The sequence below is a fragment of the Xiphophorus couchianus genome, chromosome 12 (assembly GCF_001444195.1).
Source record: "Xiphophorus couchianus chromosome 12, X_couchianus-1.0, whole genome shotgun sequence".
In the NCBI taxonomy this organism is placed as follows: Eukaryota; Metazoa; Chordata; class Actinopteri; order Cyprinodontiformes; family Poeciliidae; genus Xiphophorus; species Xiphophorus couchianus.
The window spans coordinates 9,773,085-9,800,809 of record NC_040239.1 but is presented as its reverse complement, the minus strand read 5'-3'; the positions used below and the strand labels follow the sequence as shown (position 1 = coordinate 9,800,809).

The following is a 27,725-nucleotide window of genomic DNA, read 5'->3' as shown; positions in this document are numbered from 1 at the left end:
ATATTCTTTCCCAGACATACTGTTGTTGGAAATACCAAAGAAAACATGTTTAACATTCAAAGGAATAAGTATATTACATGTCTGACTGAAGAAAATATTGAAGTCACACCAAAACATTTTGCTGAAAGAGCATTCCCAAAAAAGGTGGGTTAATGTTTCTTTTTCGATGTGACAAAAGGAACAAAGAGGATCAATATTTGGAATATATTTAGTCAGTGGTTTCAGTGTATTTTACTTGTTCCTGGTAGGCGTGGTCTGAGAGCTCTGACGTAGCCGTACTCCTGGCCGTTGATTGGTTGGACGTGACGCGTGCAGTTGGCGCCTGATTTCTAACGCGGAACACAACAGCTGTCTGTGGCAGTGGAAACTGTTACACTGACTGCAAACTGAATTAGCTTCTCCACTAAGGCGTCTTACGGACTTTTATCAAGCTTGTCTCGTATTTAATCGCGATTTAAACATGTTTATCGCCGACATAAAGAAGGACTTTTATGACGTTGTTGCCAACCAGGTAGGTTTTTCGGAACTGTTTGTTGGCTAACTAAGCTAGCGTCAGATGGTAAGCTTTCCAGACGGTGAATAGTCGATTTTATGTGTTTCTGTTTGCATTTAGAGAGTCGCCCTCCTGGTTGCAGCAGACATCGATGCTCTCTGCGCCTGTAAGATACTGCAGGTAAGGGGAAGAGTCGTGTCAGTGTGAATTAGATCCTCTTTTAAGGCTCAGAAAGCTTCTGTAGTCATAACAAAGGAAACCTGCTTAAACTTTGTATGATAATAACAAATACACGAAGAAATCTGTCATTACCTCCTTCTTAGTGTTTTAAGAGTTGATAAATATGTTTGTTTTTAAATTGTGTTTAAGCTATGTGCGTATTTAAATGTGTATTAGTGGAAAAATTAACATTATTTAATGTTTCCAGTTTTTTTTTCTTTAAGTGTATTACAATAACCCACGCAAATACAGTGTAAACCAGATATTTCGAAGGCAAATATTCTTATTCTTGTCACTATCTGAGATTTAAACTCTAATAACAATTCATTATTGTGACATTTAGCTGCTCAAACTGATTTAGGTCATTTTAACTGATGTGAAGCATAAAAACCGTTTAGTTTGATTTATTGTCAGCTAGTAATAAAAAATGTTGTGTGTGTAAATGTCTGGCTGGGGTCGTAAACCGTTCACACATAAGTTTGATAATGACCACAATGCAAGATTTTATATATATATATATATATATATATATATATATATATAAAATCTGAATTAAACATCAAGATGTTCAGTTTGAGCTGAGTTTAAGAGTAACACTTAATTTAAAGATTTATCACTTGTTCCTCCAGTTGAATCTCCTCCCCAAGAGCAACGCTATTTATTTAATTTATTCAATATTTACTTATTTATTTCTCATTTATTTTTAACTTTTCCATGCACAAATAAAAAAACACAATTCTGAAAAAACCACAAGACAAAACAACTACAGAAATACATAAACAATATTAAAATTTCTGTCAATGGCAAGAACTTGGTTAAATGTTGGTGTATATTCAGAGATCACACAAATCCAGTATTAATACAGTAAAACTTTATTAAAATGTATATACAAAGTGCATCATTTTTATTGTGTATTTTTGTGAGGTTGAAATATATTTGTAATAGTCTTCTGAGCTGAGTAGCTTTTCTTTTTATGTGAATTGGGGGAAAATATTATAAGTTTGTACTTTATGCTCTTTTTCATTTGTGATTTCTTTTTAGATATTTTATGAACTATTTACTGAGTTAATGAAATACAAAAAGTGAAAATGAACACAGCCTGGTGGCTGCCAGGTTTATATTTCATATTAATCAGTGCACTGATCAGCATGACTAGGTTTGCCTGATGACTAAAGTCTAAAGTTGAATTATTATTGTTAATTTGGGGATTAATGGAGGTTTTTTCTAGGCGCTGTTTCACTGTGATCAGATCCAGTACACTCTGGTACCGGTTACGGGCTGGCAGGACCTCAGCACCGCCTTCCTGGAGCACAAAGAACAGGTGAGTTTCACCTGCCGGTTCCTATGCAGGAGGAAGCCATGTTGAAGCTCTGGACTGAGAGTTTTCCTTTGTGTTGCAGTTTCGGTATTTTGTTCTGATAAACTGCGGCGCCAACGTCGACCTGCTGGAGATGCTGCAGCCGGACAGTGACTCCATCTTCTTCATCTGCGACACGCGCCGACCCGTAGATGTCGTTAATGTCTACAACGACACTCAGGTGACGTCACCTGATTATTGATTATTGTTGACTGGATTTTATTACTGTTGGCAAAATGACCTGAATTTGTACAAAACTTTATCTAGTCTGAAAAAAAAACATACAAGAGTTAATGTCTATTTCCAGACTTTGTTTTACCTCCTGTTGTTTAAAAATTGTTTTTCCTTCTTGTTTCCTTCCTCCCAAGCCTCCTGCCTTCCTTGAATACTTTGTTCCCTTGTCTCTTTCCTCCCTTTCATTCTTTCCTTACGTCCTTAGTTCCTTTCTACTTGTTTCCTTCATTACGTGATCCGTCCTTCAATTGTTGGATCCATCCTTCTCTCCTTACCTCTGTCTTCAAATCCTTCTGTCCTACCCCATCTTCTATTTCCATCCTGTCTTTGTTTCCTTCCCTCCTTCCTTGCTTGCTTTCTTCCTGTTTTACTTCTTTCCATCTTTTCCTTTCTTTCCTTTCTTGCTTCCTTTCTTTCATCCTTCCTTTCTTTCTTCCTTTAATTACTTCCTTCCTTTGTTTTTTTTCTAATCTTTTTTGGTTTTTGGTTTGTCTCAAATGGGGAAATCACATAATGGCGTCCTTCTTGTTGCTTCATCATCCGTCTTCTTCTCCTCTGCAGATCAAGCTGCTCATCAAAGAGGACGACGACCTCGGCGTGCCGACGTACGACGACATCTTCCGGGATGAAGACGAGGAGGAGGGTGAAGACTCTGGGAACGAGAGCGATGAAGGCTCGGAGCCGTCGGGCAAACGGAGGAGATTTGATGAAGTGAGTTGAGTGTCGCGGCGGCGACGGAGCTGAGGACCGGAGCTGACTGTTGTCGTGTCGTTGCAGGGCGCCATCGAGAGGCGGATCGAAAGGCAGAGAGCAAAGAGGCAGTGGGAGGCCAGAAGGTGATCAGCTGATCCGTTTCATAAAGACACGATCTCCATTTTCTGTTTTCTCAAATTTCTTTCGCGTCTTTGTCGATTCTCAATTTCTCCGATTATCTGTGAAACAAATTGTTCGTTGCGCTGCCATAGAACCAGGTGATTTATTTAAAAATAAATCTCTGATTTTCCTTTATACCAGATCCGATTTCTGGTTTTAATCGATCTTTATCTTGTTTTCTTTTCTAAAAAAAATAAATTACAACTGACAGAAAATATGTTTTTCAGTCATGCCTTTCTTTTTCAAGTTTCATTTTTTTCATTTACCCAGTTGACCAAGAATTTATTTGGGTCATTTGAATGTTTGACAGGAGGGAGATCCTGTTCGACTATGAGCAGTATGAATACCACGGGACCTCTGTGAGTAAGATGAACTGTAGAGAAAAGAAAAGTTTCATTCATTTTGGCCTTGATGGATATGTGGCAGCCATGTTTGAGACGTTTCTGTTCGCAGGCGGCCATGATGTTTTTTGAGCTCGCCTTTGTCCTGACTAAAGACACGAAGGACATGCTGTGGTGAGTTTGTCTCTGAACATCACGGTGACTACTGGTGCTTGAAAATGCTTGAACTGGTTGGGAAAGTGCTTCATTTCTGTATAAAGTCCTTAAAAGTGCTTGATATTCAAACAGCACCGTTGTTTTTAATAAAATGCAATCTAACATTTAATTGGAAAATTTTATTTACGGTTGAAATCAGATTTTTTTTCATACAACTAATAAAAAAAGGAATTTTTTTCCCTCACTGTCTGAACTTAAATCAAACTAACATTTTCTTGTTTTAGGTCAGTTAAAATTACCAAAATTATTTATTTGGTTCTAATTTACAGAAAATGAGAATGAGGACATTTTTTTGACTTTTTTTTTTGTATGTTATGTTATATCATTTAATTTGAGCAAATTAGCACAATTTGTTTGGATTGTTTAAATTTAATAGATATTTATCTTCTCTAATTTATCATTATCTCAATGACTTATTAATTGCAACATCATAAGTTTCATTGTACATTTCCGTACAGTGTACAACAAAATTGGGGCATAGTGCAATTATGTTAAATAATCAATAAATAGTGAAACAGAAATAAATAATAAACACTATTTGACACCAAATGGTGGTGTTAAATTGGTGTTTTGTTTGAGACATTTCAAAACGTACAATTTTGTTATATTGGTGGAATACTACCAAAAGATATTGTTAATAACAGTAATAAATATTATATAATAGTAAATTGAAACAGTTTTTTTTTTTAGTCAGTTTGTCCTGTTTTTATGTCCAAAGTCTGGTGATGAAAAAGTTTGAAAACTTACCTTGAAAATGATTTGAAAAGTGCTTGAATTTTACTGTGGGAAAGATGTACGAACATCAAATCATGGTATAGGTTAATATTGGACCCATCACCCTGCAGGCTGTGTGTTAACTCTGGTATTTGTTGTTGCAGGTGGGCCATCATCGGCCTGACAGACCAGTGGGTTCATGATAAAATCCCCCAGTAAGAACAACCTCTGCATTTTGAAAAAAAGTTTTTGATACGACTCACCAAGCGTCTCTCAGAGAGATTTTATGTTCTCGTTTTAGCATGAAGTACGTGTCGGACATCGCGACGGTGCAGCGCCACGTTTCCCGACACAACCACCGAAACGAGGATGAGGAGAACTCTCTGTCCATCGACTGCATGAGGATCTCCTTTGAATACGAGTATCCTTCATTAAGGCCCCTCAGTCAAACATAAACATAGCTGGTATCCATGGAAACGCCAGACTAGAAGCTGATGCAACCTTTCTCAAAAAATTCTAATGCAAAAGTGCAGACATTGTATGGCGCTCTGGTAGTGCCAAATTTTTTTATACATTTTGGAGGTTTTAATTGAATTCTTTTTCATCAATAAAATCTGCCTTAAATTAGTTTTTTTCTTTCTTTTTTTTTTTTTTACTCTTGATTTCCAAAAAATAAAAACGGCTTAATTGAAGTCAAATGTATAATGTCCTTATTGTTTTACTACAATTGAATAAAAAATACACGTGGCTATAAAAAAAGAGCAGTTTTAGACATGTAAAAATGTCTAAAATTTCCTGTATTTTTATTTCTGGTTTTGTAGGTGATGCCAACCTGTGCCAAAGGCAAAATTCCTATGTATTTTTCTTTTTTTTTTTTTTTTTTTTACTTAAATCTCTATACATTTGTTTTTAGTTTACCTCAGCTGCATCAGTTTTTGCACAGGTAATGTGTATCTATGGTTTGTGCAAGTCTGTAACCTTATTTATTATATGTCTAAAAGATTTATATACTTTACAGTGCAAAAAAAATTCTGGCGAGGGACAAAAAAAAAAAATCAAAATTATTTATGTTTCCTTGCTATATTCTCTGAAACTACAGCACCTGCTGTAGTACTTAAACATCTGGTGGAGTCTTCAAAGTGTTGGCTTTATTTTGGTACCAAGATTGTAACTTTATAATCGCTGAGAAAAACTAAATTTGGTTTTGTTGTTTTAACCGTACATCAGAAATCCCTGTATTGCTTATAGATTCTTGGATTTTTGTCTTGTTTTGCCATAAGATGTTTTTTCTTAACGCTTTTCTTTAGCCTTCGTCTGGCATTGTACCATCACTGGTCTCTGTATGAGAGCATCTGCAACTCCTACTACACAGCATGCAGCTTCAAGCTTTGGACCTTAAAAGGACAAAAGAAACTCCAGGAGTTCTTGGCTGACATGGGGTACGAGCTTTGTATAAAAACAGTGCCAGATTTTCCTATTTCTTTTATTGATTATTTTGTGTTTTGCTCTGTATGTGTGCGTTTTTAATTCTTGTTACAGGCTACCACTGAGACAAGTTAAACAAAAATTTAAGTCAATGGACACTACAATCAAAGAGAACCTCAGGGACGTCATTGAGGAGTCGTCTAATAAATACGGGTATGTATACAAGTTAAAAAACTCTCGCTTGCGTGTGCATCACTCTGTCACAATAACAAATCTTTCTGGATGATAAATTGTTCCAGACGTTATTGCGATAAATGATGATATTGTTGTTTTGAGACCATTTTCAAGTAATATAATGATAATGACGTAATAATACAAGAACAGATTCTCAGTGATCAAGGAACTTTTACACTCAAATGAACATTTAACATTGGAATAGGAAGACATTTTAAATATCCAAAATAATTAAACAAATAAAATAAATTATGAATTCTCTGTAAACAAATTTGTACTTCAAATAAAGGTCTAGTTGAGGCCAAAGCACCAGACTGAAGACTTTTGTCATCCAATTTATGGTAGAGAAAAAAGAGAAAAACAATAAATCATAAATACGGAAATTATTGAGTTTGTTATAATTTGTCATGTGATTGATTGATTTATTGCTTATTGTGACAGACCTACATGTAACCCAAACAATAACAAACAATAAAGTACAAGATAATGGTCCATGGGGTGAGATCGAAGCCAACAACGAAATAGAAATAACTAAGTGGCACCAATGGAAGAAGAAGAAAAGAACAAATTAAAAAGTGCAAATGAAGCAACCTGTTGCTTTACCAGCTCTAACATTGGTTTCGTATTTTCCTGTGACTGTGACAGAATGAAGGACATTCGCATTCAGACGTTTGGCGTCCACTTTGGGTTTAAGAACAGCTTCCTGGCCAGCGACATGGTGCACGCCGCCGCCGCCTTGCTGGAAAGCACAGAGCGGGACGAGAACGACCCCACCGACAACTTCATCAAAGCACTCGATGCCCTCTCACGGTGCGTACAATACTAACTAACTGTCGCCTTTCTGTAAAATGGCACAACTGCTGCTGCCGTTGCACATTTTTTAAGGGGACCTATCATGCCAAATTTACGTTTGGCACGTTTTTGCACTTTGGTCTCAACTAAAAAACAACCAAAGAGCTTAAAAGAAACACACAGTCGCTTTTTGACAATAAGCTCATCTTTTTTGGTTTGGTGAAAATTGGCAGATGTTACCCTGCACCCTCAGCAAAGGCAGTCCGTTACCTAGCAACCCCACCAAAGTTCCACCCGTCACCTAGCAACCAAAGCTGAGCTCCTGAGCATTTGCGCTGCATGTGCTCTAATATGGCTGCTGTAAAAAAAACAAAAAAACAAGTGTTTTGTTGTTTACTCAAAAAGTCCTAAATTCGTGCAACTAAAATTAAGAGCTTAAAATGTCTTGAATTAATTTTAAAAGCGTAAGTTGGCCTTAAATATATGAATCACAAGTTTCAAATTTTGTCATTGCCTAACTCTTTAATCGTATATTCTATGTAGTTTTCTTTTTTTTTCCCTGAATTCTCGCGAAAGTTTGATTCACGCACAGATATCTTCATTGCGTTCCGTTAACTAGTTGCTAATATAACCTTGCTAACTAGCTAGCTGTTTTTTTTGTTTGTTTTTTGTTGTTGCTTCAGTCATGGCTAAGAGTACATTTATGGTCGACGTTCGTCTTCGCCATTGGCTCACTACTGTTGCCGTCCTGTACACTGTAGAAAAAAGCTTAGCACTGTGATGGTTAAGGCTGTGGATAGCATCGCAAAATAAATAAATTTCTTCTTTAAATTATATAGGTCTTCAAATTCATTCTTATTAAGTCCTAAATTTTAATTGGTGAAACCTGTGCCAATTTTTTTTAATGATTGTCAGAATAATCAATGACTAAAATAATTATATGCAGCGGGAGTGAAAATTAGCATCATACTTCAGAGAAAACTATAATCTGTCATTGCGTCGATAGTAATACCACATGCATGCAGGAGCACATTAATTTGTTTCCATTTGTTTTGTGCAGGAGCCACCTGGATCGTCTCCTATCAGGCATCGACCTGGCGAAAAAGAAGCTGATCGCCATCCAGCAGACTGTCGCTAGCTGCATCTGCACTAACATCATCCTGTCGCAGGGACCCTTCCTCTACTGCTACCTCATGGAGGTATGGCTGTTTACTAATGAAGATGTTCCTGCTGAGCAGCAGATTCCCAGGTAAACTCCTATTTCTTCTGCTTTTCCATAAAGGGAACACCTGATGTGAAGCTCTTCTCCAAACCGCTGGCGCTAACTCTGCTCTGCAAATACCTGCTGACGGCGTTCATCCACTCGGTGAGTACGCACAGCGTTTCATTCTGGAGGCAATGATCACACAGGTGCTTTAAATCCTTCAAAATCCTTGACTTTCTATTAGGTGTTTTCAAGGTTTGTAAACTGCTTGATTTCTTTATCAAGTCTTTGAAAGTGCTGCACAGTTTTGTAATATAGTGCAATCTAACCTTTTGATTAAAAGCCTAAGTTAGCAAAATGTTATTTATAGTAAAAACCAGATATGTTCATGTTTCTTATTAGAAGAACAGACACATTTGTTTTTCTCACTGTCGGAAGTTAAATCAGAATAAACGTCAGCTAACATTATTTCTGTTTGCTAAAAGCCTTTTTACTACAGGCTCTTACAAAAACAGAGTATCTTTGGTCAGAGGCTTCTTCAGATTTGCTACAGGAGATCTTTCTTACCCACAGCCATCACTACATGTAATAAGTTTGTGAAGAATTTTGAATTAATTAGCTACAGCAACCTTTTATTACCTTTTGGGATCTATAAAGTATTTTTGAATTTGAAGAATTCCAGAAAACTTAGTGAGAACTTTTTTCAGAGATTTTTCTTTTGTAACTTTTTCTTTAAATTGTGTTCAAGCTTTTAATTTGCATAGGAAGGTAATTTACTTTAAGATTTGTTTGGACTGTTTAAGTGTAATGAATATTTATTTTTCCTAATAGCTAAGTGACTTATTGATGATCTTATATTTAATACATTGAATCGCAGGATAAATTAGTGTTTTGTCCTCTGACCAGTCAGGTGTTTAGGGTGTACGAGAAACTTTTCAAAACATAAAACTTTGTTATATTTTAGTTTACTTTGTTACTGCTGTAGAATACTACCACAAGAAATATTAAAAACAGTAATAAATGATGTCATATATTAGAGATTTTTTAGTTCATTTGTGTAATTTTTATCTCCAAAGTCTGGTATTGGAAAAGTTTGAAAACATACCTTGAAAATGCTTGAAAAGTGCTTGAATTTCACTCAGACTCAAACATTAAAGACTTTCTGCACGTTTATTTGTTGTCCTGCTTGTTCAGACGAGGAACAAACGCTGCAAGCTGCTTCCTCTCATCATGGCTGCTCCTAAAGACGTGGAGAAGGGAACCGTTATCGTTGTGGGAATCCCTCCAGAGTCAGAGACGTCAGACAAGAAGAAGTAAGTTTCCACTTTCAATTCTAAAGCCTCTTGAGAACGTTTTATTCTCAGCTGTGAACTCTGTTTGTTTTTTCTTGAAGTTTCTTTGGTCGGGCCTTTGAAAAAGCTGCAGAGAGTACCAGCTCTAGAACCCTTCATGATCACTTTGACACGTCGAGTAAGTGACGCTTATTTACCGTCCCATGTACCCTGTCCCTTCGTTAATGTAGGAATTATGACACTACTACATAAATAAACTGAGTCAAAATTACTCAGAGCATCAACCAGGAAATCACAAAATTACAGAGAACATTTAAGGCTCTGCAGGCCTCACTTGTTCAGTTATAATCACTGTGCATAACTTAAAATGCATCAGAGAAACGGTCATTGTTCTTCCCGCAGATTCCTGCATTTTTACTCTTTTCAGGGAAGAAAATTCATAAAACTAAAAGTTAATTTGCTTTGGTGTAAAAACAGAAATAAAACCTCATGAACATAATGCATTATTTGTAAAATATAAAAAATGTATAAATTTTTATTAATGATAATAATGGCTACTTTGACACAGCAGCTCTTAATGTTTAATCTGGGTTTTTTTTTTCTTTGTTGTTTCTGCTGAAACTCTTTTTTCCCCTTTTTTGAGCCATTGCAGATGCAAATAATTCCTCCAACAACAAAAAAAAAAACCCTCAAAGTTTTATAATAATTTTAGAAATTTTGTACAAAAAATTCTGAAACGTACAAAAAAAAACGTGGAAATTTCTGAGTTAGAAAAGTTGAAAATTTGCAAGAAAAAAACCCATTTTGAGATTAATCTGACATTTTTTAGAAAGAAATGTGGAATTTTTTGAGTTTGAAAAATAAAAAATAAAAAAAATGAAATTATCTAAAACTTTTCTAGCAATAACTAATTTTTTTCTATGAAAACTGGAAATTTTAGAGTTAATTTATTTTCACCTTTTTTTTATTCTAAAAAAATTTGGCTTCAATTTTCTCATCTTTTTCACCTTTCTATCTTCAAAAAAGCATCACTGTGTATTAATGACAGAAACATTTGAAATCATGACAGACTGGGAAAGATATTTGTAAAAGCGTCTGCCTCCTTGTTTGGACACCAGGTGGCAGGATTGTCTGTTGATCCTAAAAGCTAAACTCCACAGAAGACATAATTCCTGAGTTATCCTGTCCGTTTCAGCACCTCTGAAATGTTTCAGATTATTTCCAGTCATTCCCACCTCAAACATTCGGGGCGTTTATTTTCCCAGGGAATCTGCCGCATGAAAACACACACCTGGGTTGTGATTGATGTGTTCCGTCATTTTTTTCATTTCACAGTTTATTTATCTGTGTGTTTCTGTTTACAGTAATCGAACTGAAGTCAGAGGATCGGAGCAAGTTCCTGGACGCCCTCATCACTCTGCTGTCATAAAATCCCTGACAGCCAGAGAAGCTTTTCAGACCAGGCCCGCATTCCTCCAGGCTTTACTCTGGAGGAATAATCTGGTCTAGCCAGACTCTTAAGTATCACCAGCACAAAAACTTTAAGCCTTGTTTTATTGGTTTTAATTGGTTTTATGTGTATATTGTACAGGTCTCTTATCCGTGTTTTGGACTTTAAAGTTTGTTTTAAATCTCCTGCTTTTTTAATCCAAAATGTTGTGCATATTAAATTACATTATAGATATGTTTAATAAATCATTTAAACTCATTGATTGTTCAAATGTTGTCTGTTCTGTTTGAAAAATAAAAACAAATTTTGAGAAAAAAAATCACATTTTGCAGGTATTTTTTATTTTAGATATACTTTACTAATTTTGTAATAATAGAGGGTTTATAATCCCAGCACTTTAAAAAACCATCCAGACATTTTTTTGCGCTGTTACTTAGCAACCCCACCGAAGCCCAGCCCGTCACCTAGCAACTCATACAGAGCTCCAGCACATTTGGTCAGCTGGTTTTACAGTGGCTGCTGGAAAAGACAAGTGTGTTTTGTTGTTGAATTACCATCCAGAAACCACTTTCTGTATTATTGTTGGTTGTGCAGGAGGCGCTACTTCTGCTTTTTAAAGATGTACGGTTGTATTATTGCACATCTGTTTTCACCTGCGATTATAAATGTTGAGTTGGGGGGCCGTGGCCAACAGCAGAGTATTTGGATTTAAAGTGATAGGAAGCCCTAAAATAGATTCTGAAAGAACATCAAAATAGACAGAGTTGATCAAACTAAAGTCTTATCTAAAAATTATTTTGTGCAAAAAAAATGTAATATGTTTTGTAAAGCCCCTAATCTATCCTAACCAGTTCAAGGAAGCAGAATAGATCACCTTTAAATTCCTCTCAACATAACAAAGGTGTAATATAAACACCTAAAACAGCATAATAAATTATGACAACTACAGAAATCAAGCAGTAATAATAAACATCCGGAGGTCAGGCAGTGTTCCCTCAATGTATTTATTGGTATTTTCTACAAAAACAACTTGTGATGGACTAAGTGAAACACAAAAAAACTTTTCTTTTAAGAAAACTTATTTCTATTTGGTATGCCAGAAAAGTTGACAAAAACGTTTTTAGGTTGTTTTTTTTTAGATTTGTTTTATGTAATGTCATAAAAAATTACATTTATCAGATACTTTTAACTGATATGATAAATGTATCAGTTAAATTACATATTTTTAAAATGTAATTTCAAAAGTCCATGTACATTTGGTCAGTTTCAGGGATAACTGTCTTTTGTATGAATCTTGATAAGTTATAAAGCTACAAAAATTTTCTAAAAAATTATTGTGCCAGGTTTTCTGGCATTTAGCAAATATAAACAATTTGCTAAATTATTTATATTTGAGCAAATATAAATAATTATATTTATAATATAATTACAATTATCTTAGTTCTTATTTTAACACAAGAAAAGTTTGGTCTGATTTAACTTCAGAAAATGTGTTTGTCTTTTAATTCAGTGTATATTAATATCTGGTTTCTACTGTAAACACGGGGACCCAAAGAGTGTTAGATGTGAAGTCAACCTACTGGACCTGAGAAGAACAACACATGATACGTCCACTGGAGCTCAGCATGCTGATGCAGGTCAAAGGTTAATGTGGTGAACTTGACCCACATTGGACAGAATGTAGGTCAGGTTCTGGTGGTGGGTGAGTTCATGCTGCTTGGAGCTGCTCTCTGTGGGGTCATTAAGATCCTTATCGTCCCCGGATCAGGATGCGATCGTGACCTTTTGGGTTCAGGGCTCGTTGGGCGTTGCCTCAGAAAGTGGTCCAGCCTTGGGCTGAGCTGTCCCGCTGCAGAGCGTTAATGTAAACAAACACGCCATCGCTCCTCCATAATGCTGTGGTTTACAGATAGATAGATGATGAGGAGGAGGATGTTTATTTTTCCAAATGTAGTTTAAATTACTGATTAATAGACTTCTTGAACTTCAGTTTTTGTTTCAATTTCTTATAAACAGATTTATTTTTTTGTTATTTCTGAGATGCAGGCTGATAAAAATAAACATTTTATTTAATTAGTTTGAAATTTAAATATTTATTGTAGAAAATGTCGATGTTATTCACGTTCTACGTGAAGAAATTGCACTCAGATCTGAATTAATCACTGAATTGATACAACTTTAAAATTTAAAATGTATAATTTTAAACAGGAGTATCATGTTATTTCATGTTTTAATGTTATTCCCTCATCAGAAACATAACTGGAGTGTTGTATTGATTCTTATAAGTTATGTTTGATATACAGTATATATTTTATTTTAGAAAAACTGAAGGTAACAGTTACTTGATTGTGCTTTAAAATTGCACCATGTGCTTGGAAGATACACTATACCGCCCCTTTAAAAGAAATTTGCAATTTGATAACTTGAAATTGGTCTCTGTCTCTTTAAGAAGCTCCTATTGTTTCCAAGACTTTCCTTCAGCAAGTCGTCACAACAAAACCTTTCCACTATGCTGTTTTTAATTGTTATTAGGAGCTTTGGACTGAGAACTAGTTCATGTGATACAGTAGTTCCACCAGGTGTCTGCTAATTGCTGCTGCTGCTAGTCTGTAGGAGCTGTGAGGAGGAAGCTGGGCTGGACGAAGAACAATGTGAAATAGGCCGTGCTTTGTGAGATCGAACGCTTAGTCAAAGCTCCAGGCATGTTTCTGATGAAGGAATAACCTTATAACATGACTTTATGTAATACTGCCACTTTAAATTAAACAAAACTACATAATAGTAATAAAAAAAAGTGAACTTATGCAGGATATTTATTTTCCTAGAGTTCCTATAAAGTTTGTAGGAATGTTAAAAAGTTCAAGGGGTGTAAATACTTTTTTGGGGGAGGGTAATGGTTGTGGGTTTTGAAGGAGCTGAATGGGAGGAACCCCTTTAGAAAAAAAACCCATTTCCCAAAAGAAACAAACAGGCCAGAGATGTCACTGAATGGGCAATCGGCATGGTAACCAGGCAGAACCTGCAGTTGCCTGGCAACCAGAGTCTATAATGTGGTGGTATGGATGAGCCTAATAAAAGCCCTTTCCGTCAGACATTCCAGCAAACATGGACACACACACACACACACACACACACACCCACACACACACACACGCACACACACAAAGCACTCTGGAGGATGAAGGAAGGATTTACTGGAAACTTTTAATGGTCACTGCAAACATCTGACAGCCAAACCCAACAACTTCATTGTGTCTCACTTTAAGAGCAACAGTTGCCTGCTGCAATGAGTACAGAGGAATAATTAGAAAAACAACAACAACCACTTGTTAGTGTTTATTTGGTGAGTAATAATAGTGACAAACAGGAGATTAATTTTAAAAACTGATCCTAAAAGCCATTCCCAAAATGATACTGATATTCAGCTGAATTAGTGAGTGCTAATTTATTTGATGTGAAGTTCTACAATCTCTAAAACAAAGCAGCATTAATTAATGTTTTCTCTGCTTGAGTCAGAGTTACATCAGAGCCAGCAGGTGCATTCGGTCATCAGACTTCCCAGCTGGACGGAGCCCACTCACCAGCGAGCAGAGCCAAGTGTCAGCAGGTGGTCGCATGTGGGGGACAAATGTAGCTTTGTGCAAAGAGTTAAAGACCCCATGAGCCGTTTGTTTAAGAAACAATGAGAGGGCCATTGTGGGTAGAGATCAGGACAAAAAGCAAGTAAAAACCCCACAGCGTTCAGCTCTGTGCCATATTCTCAAGATCTACCACTTTGACTCATGGGTTTGATTCTGAAACCCGCTGCATGGCCAGGCTTCCTGTGCAAGGGACAACGTAACAGGAAGCAGGAAGGAACTTGGAGGGTGTGGAGAGGAGGAGGCTGTGTGCGTGTGTGTGTTTCTTTTTCTGGGCTTGGAGCTTGTTGGAAATTGCTCCATAATCTAAATTAAACAAAGAAAGACAGGTGCAACCTAATCTAGACTCCTGCTTAACAGTTTTGGTTTTAGTTCATTTTTTCTCATGTCTCACATTCAAAACCAATTTTACTGTTTTACATATTTTCATAAGCAAATACACGAGATTTATAGTGCTGAGCCATCATGTTAGGCGTCAACTTCCGAGACATATCCTGAATGATGTTAACACATTAAAAGTGACCTACTACGTTTCCTTGAAAAGGTTGGAATAGATTTACGGACTATACAAAACACGTTCATTATATTTTATACACTAAATCATTCTTAGATAATAAAATTTTAGTCTGGTCATTTCCTCTCAGAATGAGCTGTTTTAGGGCATCTTGTCACTTTAAATCCCCCAATTCAATGTTTACACTCACACATGAAAATGGCTGCAAACAGATGCACAATTATACAACTGTACATCTTTGAAAAGCAGAAGTAGAGCCTCCTGCACAACCAACAAGAATACAGCAAGTGGTTTCTTGACTGTAAGCCTACAACAAAACATGAAAGGATAAAAGGATGAATGGATGGATGGATGGATGGATGGATGAATAGTAAGCAGAGCTTGGTAGTAACTAGTTACATTACATTACTTTTCAGTTACAGTTACTTGAGTAACTTTTGGGGAAAAAATTACTTTTAGGAGTATTTTTACTACATTGTACTTCTTACTCTTACGTTAGTAATTTTATTATGAAGTATCAATACTCTTAATTGATTAAAATTTCTGGATTCTCTACCCACTGTGAGAAACTTCACTGAATGAAGAACAAAAATGTTTTAATCTGAAATTCACCAGACACAGACACAAACCTGCAGTTTTTGTTAAAGTTTTGTACATTTTATATTGAAAGAAATTAATTTGGAAAAATATTCTTTTGCCTGATTGGGTTATTTTGTAATTATGTTATTCATATAAATTATTTTCATTCTGGTTTTTTAAAATACCAAAATTTCCACAAAACTTTATAGTTTGGTCTGTCTGATTAGTTCATTTTTAAATATTAAATGATTGATGTCTTGATCATTTGACTAGCCTTTTTTTTACCAAATACTTTTACTGGAATAATTTCTTGGAGGGATACATATTTATTAGAAAACCTAAAGACGATGGAGCAGGGAGTCTCCTCTCTATGAGATCATGCTTCTGTGTAGTTTATCAACCAAACGAGTCCATTTTCATCTCTGAACCAGTAAAAGCTTGCTGCTACTTGGACAGATGTAAGTCAGAGCAGATAATGTGTGAGGGAGGAAAGCTAGCTAAGATGAAGACAGTTCCTGGTAGGATGAGGAATGTCCCGGGGGGATCAGGAAGCATTTCTGATTTAGCACAGTTAGCAAAACGTATGATGCTGAACTCTATGCTAGTAGGATTAAGCAGAAACTCCCTCCAACACAAAGTGCTCAAAATTTATTTGTAATTTGTGTGATCTGTATGAACCCTTTGCAGAGTGGCACGGTTTTAGCTACGTTGTCAATATAACGAACCATATCTTAAATGTTGGCCTGATATATAAAAGAAAAAGAGATGCAGTGCTTTGCAACTAATTGTCAACATTACAACAACTAGATAACAAGATAACAAGGAAAAAGTTTTAATTAAGAAAAACACAGCAAGGGGGTTCAGTTATGCTAGTTTGACTTTGACAAACTTGATGTAGATGTGGTGTGGAATTCGGTGTGTGTCGGTTCAGTTAAAAAACAAAAAAAGCGACCTAAACACGAACTCTGACAGATCATAAGTAGAGCAGTCTTTAAATTAGCACACAAAGAATAAAACAACATTTATGTAAAAGCGCTTTACTTTTTCTTCAGGAGCTCTACTTAGTCTTTGAGTGAGTAGATTTTCAGGGTTTATAGCTGCTCTCCTTGTTATTAGCTAAAGGAAGTCCTGCATGACTGAGCCACAATCCACGGACACTGACAGAAAAGACACCCGACTAGATGCAGGCTGGCCTTTATCTGGCTCTCTTCCTGGCACCCTGGAGAGCAAAGCCTAACTTAATGAGAAAGTCACGCCTGCTGGATGTTATTGTGTCACAGAAACAGTTTAGAGGAAAAAGTGTTTACATTGGCTCCGTCTGATCCAGCATGCTTTACATTGCAAAATCTTGCTAAGTACTGCTGGTCTAGTTTGTTGTACAAAAATCTAGAATATCGAAATGATCAAGATCTGCTGTTCAACAATAATAAAATGGTTTGATTGCTCTAATGCCAAAATGTTGTTTTTTTTAATTGTTCATTGAGAAGAATATAGTTAAATTATGATGTGCAATTTTTTCATACATTTTAAGGTCTGTGTCATTTCCAGTCATAAACAAACTTAATTGAGTAAAAATCTGCAAGGCGTATGAATAATTCTGGCATAACTACATGCAACAAAGTGGCTAAATTTGACATAAATGAGGGTAACAAAACTAAACAGAGTTGCCAGTCTTTTAGAAATGCAAAACATGAAATGAAATGAAATGAAATGAAATTTATTCGAACATGATACAAATATAAAAATAAAATAGTGCACCGTAACAAGAAGTGCATAAAAAAGAAGAGAAAATACAGATTTTTTTGTCTCAGTTAACATATGCTCAAAATGGGGTAGGAAGAAGTGAGAACTTATAAACTCCTACCCCCTAAACACTTGAAACTTTAGAGTCCTACTGTCATTAAAAAAAATCAAAATCAAAATCAAAATGGCAGTCAGAAGTAACAGTTACTAATATTTACCCATACATTTTCCCATTTTATGCTGGTTTGTCTTTCTAAACCCTTACACCAAGTTGTTATCTGCAATACACACCTTATTGCTTTCTGTCACCCATATGTGTATCTATTGAAAATTACCTCCTTGTACTTTCTTTTGAATTGTATTAAGCTATTGCTTTGTTTTAAATCTTCATGTAACTTGTTCCATAACTTTACACCTTTAATTGAAATACAGAAGCTCTTTCTTGTTGTTCTAAAATTGCGGATCTTGAAGTTTGAGTGACCCCTTAAGTTATACCCCCCTTCTCTTTCAGAAAACGTGCTCTGTATGTGCTCAGGTAACAACGTTTTAGATACTTTGAACATAAATTGAGCCATTTTAAATTCTACAAGCTCCTCAATATCAATATGTAATAGTTTCAGGGATGTTTTCTGTCTTTATTTTGACCTAATTATCTGCCTTATGAAATATACCAACCAGGAAAACTAAAGGTTTTCTAGCAACCCACTGCACTTGTACAAAGCTGCATTCATAGCAACACCATGGCGACTGCAACAGGTATCACCAGAAAATATGACTTTAAGACATTTTTAGAGACAGAGCCAACTATGAGGGGTTATTTGGGGTTAAAGGTGGCAAAGGTTAAAGATCAGAGGGGTTATCTGTAAACAAGCTGAAATGAAGATTGGAAGAGCTGATGTGTGTGTGAGTGTGTGTGTGTATAATCATCACAGCATGACAAGGAGACAGGCAGCAGACAGAAACAATCAGCTGTAGCTGTTTTCCCAAGCTGTCCAGAAAAGCTAATCCTATCTGGAATCTGGGCTTGTTAGGGACACAAAGAAGAGAAATCCTGAAGATCCTAAGGATAAATTTGTGCTTTGAAATACGTGACACAACTTTACAAAACAAAACAGGAAAATAATATTACACAGATTAGAGATAGATTTAAGCAAAAGTGATTTTTATGCACTCCAGAAATTGATTCAAAGTTAAATTAGGTTAAAAAGTATAGTGCCTTATTTAGCTAAAAACAACCTCTAAAAGGTTGAGTGGAAGAAAAAACTGGCAGAAACAAAAATTATAAATACATGTATAATTTTGTTACTGTAAATGTCAGTTTGCATCAGGAAGATATAATTTTATGTTAATAGAAATACAATTTCTCTTGAAATTATCAGAAGAAAAACTGCTAAAAATAATGAAACTCTGAAGATCATAATACATTTTTGCTTTCAAGTAAGAGATAGATTTGTGTGACACTGTCTTTTATGTACTTCAGAAATCAATTATAAGTTAAATTAAGTTTAAAAAGTTTAGATCAAGCATTTTGTCTTGCGTTGTTTAAAAATAAATCTCTGGACAGCTGAGTGGAAGAAAACAGTGCACAATACCAGATGAAATCAAGCCTGTTGATTCAAAAATAAAAAAGTCATAAAAACATCAGCCAGTCAATTGGTGACTGTATGATATACAGTCAGTGCATTTGACTGTATTTTATAGTCATGTCAAAATATGACATTTTATAGAGTGCCATCATCAAAATCATCAATACACATTAGATATGTTGGTCAATGTTTCATTTATTACGGTTCAAAAGCAACTATAAACAGGTGGGTCTTTAGTATAGAGTTGAAGGAACTCAGTGTTTCAGCTGTTTTGCAGTTTTCTGGAAGCTGAATGCTGTTCTTCGTGTGTTAGGAACACATAAAGAAACTAAAGTTGGAAACCAAAGACCTTTTAATGAAACTGTGGAGAAACCATTTCAGGTTACATATTTTTAATAAACCGGGTCACACCTGTCCAAAGTGCAGGATCTGCCCCTTACAACCATCAACATTTCCCTGAGCAGCTCAGCTCTGTTGAGGCAACACATCTGTTTGAGTGTGAATGCTTTAAAAAGCGGCTTCGCACCGACTGTGTGATCCTCCCTGGGAGATGTTTCATCAGTGTGTGCGTGTCGGGGTTGTTATGTGCCACATTCCTCGGATGAAGGGAGGCGTAAAGGGCGCTGGCCTCACTTCACCGGAGCCTGGGGGAGAGGGAGCGGGGGTGCTGCTGACGGAGGATGTAGAGCAAAGTGATTGATGGCTGAGGGGAAGAAGAGGCTGAACAGGTGGAAGTCACACCGACTGGTCGACGACGCTTACTGTCTCCGGGCAGGGACGTGTGAGAATCTCATCTCACAAACTCATCCATGTTTTGTTTTTTTAACTCATCCATATTTTATCTTTAGTCGCAACAGTGCCTTAAAAATCAATCCTCCAGCTGCAGATGCTGCTGGAGTTCTGACTAAAACCAGGAAGATAGAGCACATCACACCAGTTGTAAAATCCTGACTCCTGCTCCATGTAGCTCAGAGAAGAGACATTAACATACTGTTAGTTTATAAATCACTGAACGGCTTTTAGCACCACAATACATTAAAGATCTACTGCTGTTGTTGGTGTCAGGATTCTGGGTTGTTGAGTTTTGATTTGTTTGATTTGATTCTAGTTTCATTATTATTTTGTATTTCTTGTCTTGGTTAGATCTGTTTTGTTCCTGTTTTCCTTTAGTTCAGCCATTCGTAGGTTTATTTCTTGTTTATAGTTATTCTTAGTTACTCTAGTTTAATAAATTTTGTGTCCACTAATCTTTAGTATTGGAGTTATTTTCCAGTCCCTTGTGTTTCTCTCTCTTTCTCTCCCTTCACATCTGTGGTCAGTTTTCCAAACATCCCTGTTCTTTGTTTCAGCAATCAACCTCCCTGTATTTAAGATCCTCTCTTTCAGTCACTCCTTGCCGGTTCCTTTCGTCTTCTCCCGTCACTTCCTCATCCTGCTCTGGGTTCTCCTCATGTCCGCCTTGCTGGTTTTCTTTCATGTGGATTTTTGTGTTTTTTCTGTGGCTCCCCTTGATTTTTGTAAGTTTGTTTTTCCATATTCTTTCATTAAATCTGTTAACCAGACCACCCTTAATGGAAATCAACGGTGGCCATAAAGTTTGTTCAAATTTTTGTTTTTAAACTAAAAAAAAAAAGACAACAAAATAACACATTTGAAGCAGATAAATCTGAAACAACAAAAAATTTAATCTGAAAAGTAGCTTAGAACTTTAAAATGTCAATTTAAAATCATGTTTTTTAAAATCATTTTAATTTTTTGAGTTCCAAAAAATATATTTTTTAACAAACTTTATGGCCTCAGTTTAGCTCCATAAACCTGGCCCTTCACGTTTGCACTGATTAACCATTTATTTCTGTTTGATTTCAGCAGCCACATCCTGCTGTGATTCTTACCATCCCTGTAAAATCAAGAAATCACTTAAACAGAACCTGGCTGACAACTTGAAGTAGGCTGAATGGTGCCAAAAAGTGACACGGACGGACGGATGGACGGACGGACAGATGGAGGGATGGATGGCAGCCAGAAGGAACAGATTGTTTTTAACCATATCTCCTATAATCTCAATATTAGATAAATAATCCTCCACATATTTAATCTGGCCTTCCAGGTGTTTTTGTGTGTAATCCTAACTAGTTTTTAGGGCCACAGATGCTGTTTGGGTTTTTCTTCTTGGAAACAGATGAGGAGGAATTCACAAGAAAAACACAGCAGAGATGAAGGAGGAGGGAGTCTGCACTCCTCTCAGGCTCGGCTAAATGAGATCATCTTTCTGCAGTTTGTCATCCAAACCAGGCTGTTTTCATACCTGAACCAGGAAAAACTAGGCGTTTATGATTTAGCTCAGTTAGAAAAATGTATGGAGACAGACTCTTAAGTAATTTGTTAAAATAATTTATCTTACATATGGATGAATGGTCATCTGTGAGGAACCTGTTTTCTACATGCGTAGTTATGTTTGATATTTACGACATTTTTATAACAACTCAAGGAAACATAATTATTTGATTGTGCCATATTTGCCTGGAAAATATACCAAATTCACCATTTAACATTTATTTAACCAGGAAGTCACAGTTTGGATTAAGAATTTATGTTTTTATATAAAAGATATTTAAATAACTTTGCATTTAGCCCCCGAATTAAAATCCAATGACATTAACTGCCTATTCTGTAAACCATGTTCAGTTTATTCTCAGAGTAAATCCGATGACTCTTTGAAGGTCTCAGAGGTTTGTTGGAAAATATTAAATCAAATTAATTTTTATTTGTATTGCACATTTCATTAACAAGTCAGTTGAAATGTCATAAAAACACAAATATCAACAATTGAAACATTAGTGAACACTCAGAGTTATGATTGAGGAAATATAAATCTGTTTAGGGGGAAACTACATGGAAAACCAAGAAAGGGAGCAATTATTGGGTTGGATAAGTTTACACACCTTTAAATTAAGACATTGCTGAAAATGTCACATGTTGAGTTGGTAATATATGGTAATATTGAGGAGGTTTTCAGAATATAATTGGGAGGACATTTCTCATTCATGGCTCTTCGTGCGGTTTTCTGTCAGTTTGCTCTACATGCTAGCAGGTACATTTCAAAACTACTTTTCCTCTCATTCAGTCATTCTTTTGTTAAATTGAACAAACTAAGTAGAACTTCTTTGACAAAAACACCACTTCCATCTGAAATGCTCCGTTAGAGTTGCTGTCAACGTGGCAGTTTCAATTCCCTTATTTTTTATCTTAGAAATATTCTTTTTTTGTTGAGTCATTAATGTTCTTCTCTAGATGCGTTTCCATTATAAATGTGAACAAATCTTTGTCTGTATTCTGCTGATGTCAAAAAACACAATTTCACAATTGCTGTGTTTTCATTGAATAAGGAATTAAGTTAATACCACATGAGAAGCGCAATAAGTCATTATCACTCAAACTAGTGACCAAATCCAAAATGTAAAGAGGATTTTACACGGTAAATGAAACAGATGTAGTTTTCAAATTCTTTTGGGCTTGATTGAACAAATTCATTCTTTATTTACGTCACTTTTAAAAAAATAACAAACTTGCTATATTTAGTCAAATTTAAGAAATTAAATAAGAACTGACTTCAGTGCAGCAAAGTTGGCTATACTTAGTATGAAAAGATTGGCTATAAAAAACCAAATATTTTGTGTTGTATTTAACATTTTCCATTGTAAGAAAGTTATGTCTGTAATAATTTTACCATGATTGACAATAATCAAGCATCTGTGCTGGACGGGCCAAATTTGTATCTTTCTTAAATTGCAGGTCCAAAGGCCACAAATAGCCGCTGGGCTGCACTTTGTTGTAAACCCAAAGTTTTATTTTATAAATAAATATTCCCTTGTCAAGTTCAGAAACAGCCTTTCAATGCTTGCGACTCTCCTGAGTGTATGCAGGCTTTCTGTTTTCAACTTGGGCATATGACTTGCTAAGATTCTTAAGTCACCAGGCAAAACAAGTATGGATAATCTCTTGTAATCCAGTCACAGTTTTGAATCACAATGTTGTTACTCACTGGCTGAAATTCTCCGTTTTCTCCTCTGCTGTTGCCACAACTTAAAGCGGCGCTCTAACCCTGTGACCTATATTTCAGAGCCAATCCGGAACCTGTTAGAGGAGGCGAGCAGAAGACAAAGAAATTATAATCTAGTAAGAGTAGCACTACTTCAACATACTCAAGTAAGCGTAACAAAGTATTTGGTAAAAAAATTGACTCAAGTACTAACTGATCAAATTATCAGTCATTTAATATTTTAAAATTACACAATCATATGAACTAAAATATAAAGTTAAGTGGAAATTTTTATATTTTAAAGATCAGAATGACAATAATTCATATGAGTAACAAAAAAATAATACTATATTTTTTTCCCCAAATATGTTTCTTTCACTAAAAAACTTTAACAGAAACTGCAGGCGTGTGTCTGCGTCTGGCGGATTTTTGATTAAAACATGTTTGTTTTTCATTCAGTGGGCAGAAAATCCAGAGAGATACTTCATAATAAAATTACTCAAGTAAAAATAAAAAGTACAGCCTAGTAAAAATACTCCTAAAAGTACATGTTTTTCAAAAATGTTGAGTAAATGTAACTAGTTACTATTGAACTCTGTGCTGTATTAGAGGCTTTTCTTTTTTCTTTTTGTTTTTTTAACAAAAAGAAAAGAAACATTGCAAAACTTTGTTTTTAATGCTTTGAAAACATTTTGCTTTATATAAAACTCGCAAGCCAATAGCAGGCAAGTTGTTTTACTTTGTGGGGATTTTTTAAATATAAATAATATGCCTTGTTGCTGAAATGTGCGTTATAAATACACTTGATTGATTGATTGATTCAAGTTAGGACTGCAACTAATGATTATTTAGTAATTGACTAATCTATCAATTATTCTGGTAGTTGGATAAAAGAAATGTTATATTCCACAGCATTTTCGTTTAAGCTTTGTGTTTTTAGAAAGGCATTAAAAGATGCTAATAAACTATTTAATTAATTTTAAAAAAAACAAAGACAGCAAACATTTTATTGCCTGTAATGTAATAGCATAACATTCCTATAGTAAATCTGAACCAAGTGAAGCTAAAACTATAACATTTGATGAGTTTTGGAAAAAACATATTTACATACAGACATGTTTCTGTATTAAATGCAAAACTGTTTTTGTTGTTGTTGTTGTTTTCTTACAGTTTTGGCTTAATTGCTGCTATGTTTTTTTCAGCAAATGTCCTTTTTTGAGTCAGTTAATGATTAATTACTAAATTAGTTGAAAATAATTTCAATAATCAGTTAAATCACAACTTATCCGATTAATCATTTCAGCCTAATTCAAATACTTGAAAATGATGAAGTAATAGTCAGTTAATATGACAGTTCATACCCACTGATATTTACGTATTAATGTACTGTAATTTGAATTAATAACATTTTTCTTTCTGTAGTGAATTGGATTTGTAAATCCAGCCCCAGAGATTGTGTCTTATTCTGTGGGATTGAGATTAGACTGATGGCTGGTGGATGAATGCTGAAGCCTTTCACTGACTGGCCTGAGGAGGGGCGGTGGTGGTCTCAAACTGGGGGTCGTTGGGAGGCGGCAGGGGAGGGGGGGCATTGTGAGCTGAACAGCAGAGCCCCACTCTGGCTGAATGGGCATTGTCATCTGGATTTCTTTGGATAACCAAAATACTTTCTCCCGTCGTGGGGGTTGTTTTATGGATGGGCGGTGGGAACAGCGTGACCAAGCCCAGGAGGTTCCCTCCCCTTCACCACGTCTCTGCTGTGGTTTGTTTTTAATAACACACTCTAAAACTAAAGATTTCAGACAACATATTCTGTTTAATCATAATAAAATGAAACAGTATTGCATCTTCATACACATGAAAAATTAAACATAACATCAGATGCCAAAAACAGTAACAAAAACCTAGAAGTTATGTAAGGAAAAGATGCTTTCATAATGCGAAAAACTTAGCAGGTGCTCAGAGAAGACAAAGAATGGACTTCCACATGATTCCCCGACACAAAAATAACATCCTACGATTCAAAAGGACTTCAACATGTGAGATTTTCTTCTTAAGTCTTTTGTCTTATTGGACGCTGTTTCCAAGTCGTCGATCTTGGATCATGGTGCATTCATATTTTGCTCATTGATGTTCTAATTACAAAACAGTGATGAAACATTAACCGAAAACAAAACAGCAAGTGGTTATTTGATTTTAATGTCACGGTAAAGAATTTAAAAATGCAATTGATTTGTTCTTGTTGTGATCAAAGATAGATGGTTTGATTTTCTTTTCATGTTTAAAATATTAAAAACAAAATCCTTTGCAAGGAAAATAATGGGAAAGTTACACTGATGTTTCAAATAAATTCTGCGATTACTGTATACTGTGACTGTAGGGGGCGCTGTTTCTTTTGCTGGACACTGAGTTGTTTGTTTTTTCATCACAAAACATATTTGATAAACACATCTGGTTGAATTTGTAGGAGGGTATGTAATTGATTTAAATTGTTGAAATTTTTTTTATTGCCTTAGCACCTGTTGAAAATAATCACCCCTCTAGTACTCCATACAAATAGTGACGTCACGGGGTGAAGGATCGTCTTTAGCCAGTGTAGAAATGAGATAAAAGGGCTCAGTTTTCTTTTTACCTGTGGTTTTTAACATTTAAGATCTGCTAAGAAATTGAAACCAAATCTAAATCATTTGTCATTTCTGAACCATTAAAAGGAAAAAAAAAGCTTGTATTACAATTTTATATCTTGTATTTTAAAACTAAAGTCAAATCACCGGTTTATTTTTGTTCCTATTGCTGGTTTCTGGTGACAAAATGCTACTGCCGCCAAAGAAAACAGTTTTTCACTGTGAGAGTGTGCAGCCATTCTACTGTACAACTTTGTGCTGACAATGCACATTGAGGACAAAGAACAAGTTACATTTTCGGTGCAGAGACTTAATCAAACAAGAGAAAATAGCAAATAAATCAAAATCTAATGATTTTAACCATTTACAAAAGCAGGTACCTTAGAAAGATACTCCTTTTTGTCGTGTGCTACTTCTTACAGTTATGGAGCTCCTAAAGGGACATTGAAGAAGAAAAAAAGAAAAAGAAAAACAAACGTTTTTGTTTTTTTTCCCCATCAATGTTCCGGTAGGGGCTCCGTATATTGTCGATAGTCTTTTAAAATAAATCTCCAGTAGACACAAAAGCGTGTAAAAATACGGCCCGAGAATATTGAAGGACCAGGGAGGCTTCCGCTGATTTCAAAGTTCAAATTTATACATAAAAAAAAGATGGAGGTGCAAAAACAAGGTCCGTAAAAAACAGTTTTTTCAAAGCTGCAAGTCACTTTTACGCACCGTCTGCTCCGCGCCATGCAGGCAGCTACACATAATTCCTCTTGTCGTAGTCCCCGTTCTGCGAGGCTCTCTTGGTCGGCGCATATTTTACAGAGTATCCCGAGTTTCCACTGGAGGGACAGGAGCAGCAAAGAAGCGTCCCCCCGATCAGCAGCAGCGCCGCGGCCGCCCAGCCGATGTAGAGCGCAGCGCCGATTTCCCTCTTCTTGGATGAAGGCACCTGCGGATTGTAGAAGTCCGATATGATGTTGTTGGCCATCCAGCAAAGAGGAACCAGCACAAACAGGCCGCTGATGATGTAGATGATCCCACCGGCGTTCACCACCCGGGCTTTCACGTACTCTGTGCGGATGCAGTTGGTGCACTGCGCCCCCGCGATCACCACCATGAGACCCAGCACTCCCATCACGGAGGAGATGATGGTGAGCGCTCTGGCCGCCTGCAAGTCGTGGCTCAGAGCGAGGATGGAGTCGTGCACCTTGCACTGCATCTGGCCGGTGCTCTGCACCACGCAGGACATCCATAGGCCGTCCCACATCGTCTGCGCCACCACGATGTTGGCCTCGATGAACGCCGTCACCTTCCACATGGGAAGCCCGCACGCAACCATGACCAGGAGCGAGCCAATTACGCACAAAGAAAGACCCAAGATCTCCAGTCCGGCCGACACCATTTTCACTCTTCTTTCTTCTGTCTGTCCTTTCTAAAGTTGATCAAATTCTCCGTATTTCTCCAGCAAGCTCTGAACGATTCCACTCCTGTGTAGCTTTACGCGTTAGTTGCGCAGCAGTCTCTACATTCGCATAGAGATATACAGCAGCTGCGAAGAGTCTCTTTGTTAGTGAGTGGATGTGAAAACAACTGGAAACACAGAAGCACCGGACCACGGATATCTGCGAGGTGGGGGTGTGAAAACCCAACCAGAAACTTTCCTCCAATCCGCTGCGGCCGCATCCTCTGGGGACCAATGAAAATGAGCGGAAGTTGAGGGACTGAATAGAGCGGTCCAGAGCGCATTGTGCGTTTGAACTGTTATTTCCAGTGAATAGGGGGGTGAAGGGCTTATAAGAAGAGGGGGAGCCTGGCTGTGGGGAAGTTTTAGCTGTTTTTTAAGCAGCTTTGAAACAGTGGATTATTGATTTTTCAGACATGGAGGCTTAATATGTCTGTGCCACACATGCCGGAGCAAGACAATTTTCACATCTGCTTTGATACAAGGTTCAGTGATTTAAATTCTGTTTGCACAAAAAGAATAACTAAATGTGGACATTTTAAATTTTAAGCTGAATTTTACTACTGGAAAGAACTTGAGGTCAATTGAAGAGAACAGCTGAAGTGTAATGAACAGAAACAGCTGATCTGGGAAGGCTGTCAGCTATAGCAAAACATAAATACATGTAAATAAATTGGAGTAATCCCCATCCTTTACTTAAATCTAAAG

At 36.3% G+C, this 27,725-nt stretch overlaps 2 protein-coding genes across 3 annotated transcripts; one reads left to right on the top strand and one right to left on the bottom strand.

Annotated features, from left to right (window-relative positions):
• The first annotated feature begins 319 nt into the window (after window positions 1-319).
• On the top strand, window positions 320-11,102 carry cdc45 (CDC45 cell division cycle 45 homolog (S. cerevisiae)). 2 transcript variants are annotated; one of them, XM_028035005.1, is made up of 18 exons: window positions 320-511; window positions 614-673; window positions 1,941-2,033; window positions 2,113-2,250; window positions 2,865-3,014; window positions 3,081-3,139; window positions 3,487-3,535; window positions 3,630-3,691; window positions 4,612-4,662; window positions 4,749-4,868; window positions 5,755-5,886; window positions 5,987-6,085; window positions 6,752-6,916; window positions 7,959-8,097; window positions 8,181-8,264; window positions 9,297-9,415; window positions 9,496-9,572; window positions 10,759-11,102. In XM_028035005.1, the coding sequence occupies exons 1-18, from the start codon at window positions 461-463 to the stop codon at window positions 10,821-10,823; spliced, it is 1,713 nt and encodes a 570-aa protein (XP_027890806.1). In that variant the 5' UTR covers window positions 320-460; the 3' UTR covers window positions 10,824-11,102. The 2 variants fall into 2 exon arrangements, with proteins under 2 accessions (XP_027890806.1, XP_027890807.1); XM_028035006.1 differs by lacking the exon at window positions 320-511 and having other exon boundaries at window positions 616-673; window positions 1,930-2,033.
• A 13,907-nt stretch (window positions 11,103-25,009) lies between these two features.
• cldn5a (claudin 5a) lies at window positions 25,010-27,178 on the bottom strand. Its single transcript, XM_028034591.1, has one exon. It carries the CDS (start codon window positions 26,955-26,957, stop codon window positions 26,310-26,312), a length of 648 nt encoding a protein of 215 aa, XP_027890392.1. The 5' UTR covers window positions 26,958-27,178; the 3' UTR covers window positions 25,010-26,309.
• Between the last annotated feature and the right edge of the window lie 547 nt (window positions 27,179-27,725).